This window comes from Esox lucius, chromosome 11, assembly GCF_011004845.1.
Source record: "Esox lucius isolate fEsoLuc1 chromosome 11, fEsoLuc1.pri, whole genome shotgun sequence".
NCBI lineage: Eukaryota > Metazoa > Chordata > Actinopteri > Esociformes > Esocidae > Esox > Esox lucius.
The window spans coordinates 15,199,902-15,209,902 of record NC_047579.1 but is presented as its reverse complement, the minus strand read 5'-3'; the positions used below and the strand labels follow the sequence as shown (position 1 = coordinate 15,209,902).

Genomic DNA, 10,001 nt, shown 5'->3' with positions numbered 1-10,001 from the left:
CCACGTGGGTCGACCACTCGTACTGGAGCAGGCATTTGATCCAACCCTGAATCACACCTAAACTTTTCAAGGTATTTATCTGCAACTGATGTTTGGGCTACAATATGGTTTGAGAGGGCCACAAGCCAAGGTTCTCCCAACAGATGGTTGGCCACGGTCCCATCGCAGTGGAACCCTTCTAACCAGCCAGGCAGAAAGACAGAAAGAGCTGGGAGATTGAGACAGAGACCTATGGACTATCTCTGTCAGACACACATTCACATTGTGCTTGGCACCAACCGCCAACAAGCCTCAAGCTTCGTAAAAGGCAGCGAAGTGGTTGCTGGCTACAGCTCCTGCTCACTCTTTGGATTTTGTTTGTTTGTTTTGGTTTAGGTTCTGATTAGCTGTAGCTGTAGAATTTGATTAACGCTACCGGCAATCTTACCGACAAATTAATTAGTTATTTGTTCGGAATAAGAATGTCTGCTAAATGACTACAGTGTAAATTTTACTGAGGGAAAGGATGTTCTGTTGTTTGAGTTTTTCTTGTGTGTGTGTTTGTGTGTGTGTGTGTGTGTGTGTGTGTGTAGGGTGGGTTCTGTTGTAATGGCCTGCAAGCTCAGGATAAATGTGCTGTAAAAGACCATTACACAGAGATACGTGTTGCAATAAAAGGCTGTATCAGTGTTGATTAAATTGGTCCTCGAGGTAAGTTTGAGGTTTCACTGTTGAAATGCAACATCCCAAGTGTAAACACGCCAAAGAAAAAAAAAAGGGTAAAGTTGAGCAAATATTGTGTTTTTTTGGACCGGAGTAGAAATTGAAATCCCTGAAGCTGGAGAACTGTGTGGTGTTTTGGTGTGTACCAGCCAGTGTCTGCCAGTCAGGACGGCAGTACAGGTTAACAGAGGACCTGATTCTCCCAGCAACATTCTGGACATACCACAGGGGGCCCCTGGAGTTATACATACACACACACACACACAGAATGCAGCTGGACATGACATATTGTATATGTTTTATGGGCTCTGAGAGTGTGTTTTTGTGTGCTAGTGTTTGTCTGTGTCAGATTCTGGTCAATATAGGAGCTATCCAGTCTTGTTTCACCATCTGGTACAGACCACTGTAGTTAAACTATGCAATGCCTCAAACTGACTGCCTCCAAATGTCATCCCATTCTATTTCCTGTTTTGTGCACTAATATTCAGAGATTGTGCACTAAACTGGGAATAAGGTATTGTTTGGGTGGATGTCTTGTTAGAATCAAACAAATAATGTTTCTGAAAATAAAAATCAATGTCAACCTGCAATAAATCTGATTTTGAAATAGGAAAGATAAATCCCTATGACATGTTTTCGTTGGCATGGTTATTGATGGAAAAAATATGACACAGTTGGTGCATTTAGTTGTATTTTCTTTAAAATATTACAATTATATGGATGGGTGGGAACAAAAAAGGCTACATCATGATTAATATGTTTTTTTGTCTTTTCCATCTAATCAGATAACCTTTTTAAGATCGTGGCGAATCTTTTTCCAAAAACGGTTTACTTTTAAATATCCAGGGAATGCCAGTAAATAGGAAACTAGTTTGCAATGTACTGTATTTTGGAAAATGAATAGTTCCTATCTAAAAATTTAAGCGGGCCCTAGCTGCAGTGACGTAGCGACGCACCAAGGGCGGTGTTCTCACGTAAAGAAAAACTTGAGTGTGGCATTTAGTACATCTGGAATTGTGGCTCCGTAGTTATAGCATCTACAGTGGATGACTTCAACTCCTGATTACTCATTTTGAAGGATAATTTACCTTGCTTTCTGTAAGTTGGAACAATAGCCTATGGATTCCCATCTAAAAAAAAAATCTTTCATTTGAAATGATATTTTTTCTATATTTTTATTGATTTACACTGTCTCCTAAATAACGGATTTTATCAACTTTTATTCCGGGAGTTTATAAATATTGGATGTATCTGTTTTTACCGGTTGGAATACTTCTTCGATTGTTTTGATTTTACTGTAGACTGAACTCATTCGGTTTTTTAAGTTTGGAGTAGCCTACAGTTAAACGATGTATCCATTGTTTTTTTTCTCGCTAACGCTCAAGTAAATAACGGTCGTAGAGACGCACGGAGTTCTCCTCCCGCATATCGACCTATGTCGATAGCTTTTCTAATATAGTATTTTAGTTTACATCTCAGACTCAGTATGCTTTAAGAATAATTCATGTATTGCAAAACATCTAAGCGTGCAGATTTTTCATGATATATAACTGTTTTGTAACGGTTCTTACTGCATGACTACACGGAAAGGTTACCCAAAGTAACATTTTTTATATTTTTTTAAATGTATGTAGTCTGTAGAAATTGTTTTCCCCACAAATATTTTTTAGAGTCCCCTCCTGCATGCGTTTTATTAACTCCTACGTAAGGGGAAACTTTTCCAACTTCCAAGTAAACATGATTGGTGGAGAACATGTTACAATTGCGCCACCTGATGTTGAGATGTATACCACATAAAATAGGTTTTGTCGATTGAGGATCACCGACTTTACGTGGTCTAACAACTGTTCTTGTGTGTTTTTAGCGTCCGCGTGTAGATCTAACTGAAAATGCTGCTGATCCTGCTTGGAGTGCTCATTTTGCACCTCGTCATCCTCGTCCTACTGTTAATATCCACAAGTGTAAATGTGAGTAACTATGTATTTTTGTGTGCATGCTGTCAATGATGCACAATTGTGGTGTTTGTAAATGTGTAAATGTTAAACATCAGTTCAAATTGTAATTATGATTAATACTTGAAAGTTTATTCGTTTGCATGGAGGACCCAATGGGCGTGGTCGAGTTTATCCTCCCTTTGAGTTCCACTGCGCAGGAAATTGAAACAATATTCAAACACTTAAAATAAAAATGACACTGCCGTGGGTGTATTTTTCTTTTGAGGTTACGCAACTTTTTATTCATATAGATGTATAATGAGTTCAAAGCACTTTGAAACCAGGGATCGAGTTAGTGCTTAATTCAATCCAATCCTCATTACAGCATTTATAAATTATTCATTTTTCCAATGGTCAAATTAACTCAGAGACTGGTCTTGGGTACGGTATAAAATCATATAACCACTACCATGACAACCCTGAGAGGAAGGCTTTCACTTTCCAGAGCCAGAAGTGCGCGCACGCGGTGAAATTGCAAATTAGGACACTGCGTAAACAGCTACGGCGGATTTAAATGAATCCCAGCATTAGTCCACTTTTAAATAAGCTATGCACATGTTGTGAGGGAGGTGTGTTTGTGTTTCATTGAGTTGTATTATTCCGTTTACTTTTTCTTGGTTTTTGTGGGTTCTGCCGTTTGTGTCCCCATGATGTAGTGCAACATATCTTCAGCGAAATTTGAAAGAACAATATTTTGTATGGCTTTCTATGCACTGTTAAACTCCATTTACTATAAAAAGTAAAATATGTATCTCAGAGTGAATTAAATGCCTGTTAAATACTTTGTTTTCAGTTTACCCTAACTGAGTTGCCATGTCCCCAACCATTTTCAGTCACATTCAGTTAGAAATATAATTTACAAAATCCTACATATTTCAATCTTCTTAATAATAACGATGTAACTACACATGAAATTCTTCTAATCAAATACCATTTATTGAGATTCCTGCATCATTATTAAAATAAGAAAATGTTCTCCTAATTTCCCTGTAATGTAATATCCACCCTGTTAAGCTGATAAAAACACTTCTGGAATATAATGGACTTGACTTTCAAGTCACCTGACTTTCAGGAAGTGAAATAATTTTTTGGAAGGGAAGCCAAACATGAAAAGCAAAGTAAGTATCACTCCTTAATTTTTTCTCTTTTTCAATGTTTTAGAACATTTAACGTATGCTGTGAATCACAACACGTCCACTCTGTTATGCTCATTTGAAAAGGAAAGGAGTACAATAATAACATGTTTAGAACACGTTTGATTAATAAGTTAATTTCTTTCTCAAGTGATCGCCATGTGCTAGCATGTTCTTCACCACAGGAGTAGTAAAGGCCATCTTTAGCTAAAAACGTCCACTCTGTTATTGTCCACCCTGATTTTTACACAGGATGGACATGAAGACATGTAGAGAACTGAGTCAAGTTAATTACTTCTATCAATATTTGTTAGAATTCATTATTATACATTTTGAAATAGTTGTTAAAACAGATTTTTACGGAGCGTTGCAGCATTAAGTGCTGCAGAAAGGCAATGGAGGTCCAAGGTTGGCCTGGATGCTGACCCTGAAAGAAGGCAGCATTACCTTGAACGTGAGCAAGACAAATGGAGAAAAGACAAAAAGAAAACTGTATCAGAGTGCTTCGAGAAAAAGAGGTGAGCCAAAAGGAAAAAGTGGAGAGAGTCAAGGAAGAAATCCAGGGCCAACACCATTGTCAGGGCATCTCTTCAGTGAGTGACCACTCCTCCTCCTAGTCCAGAAGATATCCTGGGCCAACACTATTGTCAGGGCATCTCTTCAGTGAGTGACCACTCCTCCTAGTCCAGAAGATATCCTGCAGCCAGGGTCCTCAACAGGCTGTGGGGGTGTTCTTTTAGAATTGAGAGGGCATATCTAATTCATATACCATTTGCAGTGTTTAAGGGAAAGTCTATCTGGAGGGGCAATGCCCATATTTGGCCCCCAGTGGCGCCGGGCCTGGCCCTCAATGTTGGAAGTTCAGATATTTTAAGTTTAGTTCTACCAGGAAAACCTTTCCTAACATTCCAAGTAAGCCCATTGTTGGTAACATAGAAACAGAGAGAAACAGATACTGTTACCCTGATTACACATTATTACGTACATAGAAAGTATATGTTTCCAAACATACTGGTGTTTACCTAGAATGGTAAGATGTTGGGGAAACTACATAAGTAACTACTACCAAGAACACTGTTTTTACTGAGTTGTAATGTAAAGTACCAAACTAATGTTGTAATTACACTTGATGTGTAATTACTATGTTAATACATAGAGCTTCCTGTGTTAGGAGGGATATATTTGTCTGGGTCCCACATATTAAGTGTCCGTAAAACCTGGGTATTTCCATGGTAACCACCATGCAATTGCATTGTAACTTCTTTAGATATAGTACATTCTTCTTAATTTATTTTCGGCTTGTGTTATTACAAAAGAGGTCTCTATGTCTTCATGTATGATCTATGTTCCTGTTTCAATTTTTTATTTTTATAAAATGCCTTTCTTTGATAAAATATTTTTGTTACCCTTCTGTCCATCCTGTTATGGCCATCCACCCTGTTACCCATCAGTCCACCCTGTTACCCATCAGTCCACCCTGTTACGGCCATCCACCCTGTTACCCATCAGTCCACCCTGTTTCTGCCGTCCACCCTGTTACCCATCAGTCCACCCTGTTTCTGCCATCCACCCTGTTACCCATCAGTCCACCATGTTACTGCTGTCCACCCTGTTACCCCTCCGTCCACCCAGTTTCTGCCGTCCACCCTGTTACCTATCAGTCCACCATGTTACTGCCGTCCACCCTGTTACCCATCAGTCCACCCTGTCACCCATCAGTCCACCCTGTTACGGCCATCCACCCTGTTACCCATCAGTCCACCCTGTTTCTGCCGTCCACCCTGTTTCTGCCGTCCACCCTGTTACCTATCGGTCCACCCTGTTACCCCTCGGTCCACCCTGTTACCCCTCGGTCCACCCAGTTTCTGCCATCCAACCTGTTACCTATCAGTCCATCCTGTTACTGCCGTCCAACCTGTTACCTATCAGTCCAACCTGTTGCCCACCAGTCCATCCTGTTACTGCCGTCCACCATGTTACACATCAGTCCACCCTGTTACATGTGAAATATATAATTATAATTTCACAATATCACAAAATATCTTTTCTCTGCACATTACCATAAATCAAAGAAGTATCAGTAAACAACACATTCTAAAATGTTTTACCAAATTATAATTAGGGTTTCAGCAGTTCACTGCTGAAACCCTGTTGTGTTGGTTTTGGTTTATTATTATTTTATAGAAAAATAGGATGCATATGGATTGGCGTCATCATAGAGAACATGTGTTTTCCTACATAATTATTGTTTAAAATAACTTTGATGAGCATAAATGAATATGGTTTAGTATGAGGACACTTGATTTCATAGAAAATGTCAATACTGTCATAAACATGTGTTAAAAGCATTTCTAATATTTATAAATATGTAACAGGGTGGGCATTTGCGATTCTTCATGTGTGAATAATTTGCCTATAACTGTTAAGGTTCAATGACGTGTGCTAGACCACTGTGTAGTTCTGATATTTAATCATGTGCTATTCATGATACAAAGGTAAAACATTTGAAATTCTTATGTTTTTTAGGACACAGTTACAAGGTCAAAAGGCACTGGATTTTAGGAATGACTCTGCTACGCAGTTGCTTGTGTTCTTTACATTCCTTTATAAGTCCCCATTCAAAGCATACTAGGCAAGGTTAGCATTGCAGAATGATTCATATTGAAAGGCAACGTTCCCTCGTTAGCGGAGATTGCCCTCTGAGTAAACACTCCACCTGCTTCAGCGGCGCTAGACGGACTGTGACAAGGGCGGGTGCTGTTTGTGTTTTAACCTGCTGTCTGTTACATTCCAGGCCTGGACTGTAAGCAGCTCAATTACAACTGATCTGTGGTACAACTGCCTCACTTCCGGCGGTGGATACCACTGCAAAGTCGCCAGCAATGAAGGTCTGTTCAACCCGCCTACTAACCCGCTATGCATGTGGGGGTTGGAAATGCCCATATTACCCAGCACACTAACTTGTCTAGTATCTTTTCAACATATCTCCAGCTCTGTTGTAAGTGTAATTTAGTGCCTTTTACAGCAACCTGTGTCACGGAGTCAATGTGATGTTGTCTGCCATGATGTTACCCTCCCCCAGACTGGATCCAGGCAGTACAGGCCCTCATGGTCCTCTCTGTGCTGTTCTGCCTCCTCTCTCTCGTCTTCTTCCTGTGCCAGCTCTTCACCCTAGTCAAGGGAGGCAGATTCTTCTTTACGGCTATCTTCCAGATCCTTGCCAGTGAGTATGACACCTTTGTTATGCCTTTATAAGGCTTTTATGAGGTCTACGTTAGGCCCAGACAATGAAAATCATCAATCCAATCAACCAATTGGATTTTATAAAGCCGTTTTTTACATCAGCAGTTGTCACATAGTGCTTTCCAAATACCCCAGCCTGAAACTGCAAAAAGTGCACAAGTTGATGCACGGTGGCTGGGAAAAACTCTGTGGTAGGTCGATACTTTGGAAGAAACCTAGAGAGGAACAAGACTCTGAGGGGTGTGGCCAGTCCTCCTCCGGCAGTCCCTGGTAAAGATTATGAGAAGTCATAATTAAAATAATTAATACATTAATTTAATCTGTACCGATAGTGTACAGAGTCCAAATCAGCCTTGCCTAAAATACTTTGTCTAATCAACATGGCTCCCAATTTATGAACCCTTTAACAGGCATACTTACAGTAGAGGCTTTATGAAGCCTTCACAGGTGTTGTTGAATAAATTACCATTAAACGGTCCCTCCATAGGTCTGGGTACAAAGTGGCTTAGCGCATTATCAGGTGTGTCAATAAGCCAGAACTCAAAGACATCTTATGCTATTACTATCGTAGCTAGCATGGTGGGGATATCTGAACTAGCAGAAAGTATCATATTCATCCCATCCCCAGTTCAGAATGTAACAGCAAGTTAACCACAGGAGACTGGGCGGGACAACTTGTCGGGAAAACGATGTTCCTCGACAGCTGGGTAAAACAGATTGTCCTCATCTCTCCTTTTCTCTCTGTTGTCCTCTTTGTCTCCAGGTCTTTTTGTGATGTGTGGAGCCATAATCTACACCGTGATGAGCCCTGATAGGGCGGTGGGCGTGGAGTTTGGCTATGCTTACATTCTAGCCTGGGTGGCCTTCCCTCTGTGTCTGGTCAGCGGACTCATCTACATCATACTGAGGAAGAGAGAATGAGAGAGACAAAGGGGAAGACCGAGGTTGAGGCCTCAACCCACCAAAACCACCACCAGAACTAGTGTTACCATGTTCCTGGAACCTTCAAGAAATTCTATGTTTTTTCCCCTGAAATCCCGGTTGGAGTTTTCCCAGGATCAGGAAGTAATAAGCAGAAATTCCGGAATCCTCTACCCAGGATTTCTGAAAAACCAGGGAATTTGTGTAAAGTTCCGTGTTTTTGAGACTGACCACCAGAGGGGCTGATGTGCATAATACTGGCTGCAACGAAGCAAACTGAATGGGACCCATTTGTTTAATGTGTTTGAAACCATTCCTTTCATTCTGTTCCAGCCATTACTATGAGCCTGTCCTCTGAATGAAAGTGATACCAGCCGCCAATATTGACCACAAACCAGAGACACACTGGCTACCCATAGATACCCCTTAGACTGGTCCCAGACCTGTATGTGCTTCAGACAGTTCCTCAGACTACACCCGGTACTGCATGACAACACTTGTCAAAAGAGTTGGTTTTAACAGGCAGATCTGGAGTAGTGATGTAATAGGTATATCCAGCCTACACGCCTTGGGTTCAAATAGTATTCATTTTCTGTCAAATACTTTGAGCATTTGGTTTAAACGTGCTCAGTCAAGCATGCCCATGGTGTTTGAAAGAAACACAATCCTATTGCAAACCAGGTCTGCTTCAAAACCAGTAACAATACAGAGCAACAAAGTCATGTTACAAAGACGGTCTAAAGATGTACATAGTTTTTGTGGTTTTTAGACATATTTATAGCATTTGTGTCCTTTGACGTACCTTTTGTACATAGTGTTGTCGAGATGTTTCCTTGAGTCCAGTTCATTGTCAGAGCTCTTGTCTTTCACGCTTCCGTAAACGGGCAGAAGAAAAGACTAAAGCTGTGATTTCAGCTTTAAGTGGGAAAACGCCATGGCTCAGACATTTATTATTCCTGGACTCAAATTCACAACTAATTATGGTATATTAACGAGCAGCCCTATTACCATTAAAAAATGATTTTAAAGAACAAAAGTGTAGTGCCAGTACCTTTAGACAAAGTGAATAAAAACACAATATCCTGGCCTGGTCCCACTTCTGTTTGTATTATTTTTATGAATTCCTTTACTCTTATTGTCCAGTAAAATGATAATGATTTTCATGGAGTTGACAAGATGTCCCACAATGACTGGAACTCAGGTTAACATTGGAAGTCTGTTCTCTCCGGTCAAACAGAAGGCTTTCAGTTGAAAAACACATTTAGTGACAAACAGAAAGAAGCGGGGAGGGATGGATATGTCCAGTAGAAACTCTGGTTGCCCAAAACATTTAGGTTTTTGGCGGAATGAACACAGTGTTTTTGATTGGCGGAATGAACACAGTGGTTTTGATTGGTGGAATGAACACAGTGTTTTTGATGAGGGAAAAATAGAGGTATGTTTTGGATCCGACCATCTATAATTGTGTTAATGAATTGTTCTACTTTATTTTTTTTATCTTTGTATGTGACATGGCAAATAAAAGCCATACTTACTGTCTATTCCGATTTTGAAATTAAAATGGTGCTTTGTATCTGCAATGCTTGAATTGTATAGCCTACCTGTTTGTGTTGCCATCACATGCTTTGAACATTGCTTGTCTTTTCCCTGTACCCTGCCTTTTCTGTACAAAGAGGAATTTGTTACTTTTTGTCTATATTCTTATAAATAAAACCACAGAAAGAACATGTGCTTTCATGTGCATAAACATTCATTTATCCTCCAGAAATGTGTCACAGTGGCAGAACTGAAGATGACCACTTGGTGGTGGTATAATGCCATAATGATTATTCTGCTACTAAAAACTGAAGTGTGGTACCTATTTGGAGGGAATAAACTGGTCAGCGTGGTTTTGCCTGTCAACTCCATTTAGAATATTCAGAACAATAGGGTATACTGTATATTAAATATTTGTTTTAAAACATTGGAAAGTGTGAAGCGATTGATGCAACTTTTCTGTGATGTGTGT

General features: G+C 40.0%; 1 protein-coding gene across 2 annotated transcripts; it reads left to right on the top strand.

Moving 5' to 3' along the window:
- The first annotated feature begins 1,703 nt into the window (after window positions 1-1,703).
- LOC105012850 (peripheral myelin protein 22) lies at window positions 1,704-9,722 on the top strand. 2 transcript variants are annotated; one of them, XM_010873957.4, is made up of 5 exons: window positions 1,704-1,800; window positions 2,567-2,669; window positions 6,624-6,717; window positions 6,912-7,052; window positions 7,836-9,722. In XM_010873957.4, exons 2-5 carry the CDS (start codon window positions 2,592-2,594, stop codon window positions 7,991-7,993), a joined length of 471 nt encoding a protein of 156 aa, XP_010872259.1. In that variant the 5' UTR covers window positions 1,704-1,800; window positions 2,567-2,591; the 3' UTR covers window positions 7,994-9,722. The 2 variants fall into 2 exon arrangements, with proteins under 2 accessions (XP_010872259.1, XP_010872260.1); XM_010873958.4 differs by lacking the exons at window positions 1,704-1,800; window positions 2,567-2,669 and adding an exon at window positions 2,717-3,814.
- The last annotated feature ends 279 nt before the right edge of the window (window positions 9,723-10,001 follow it).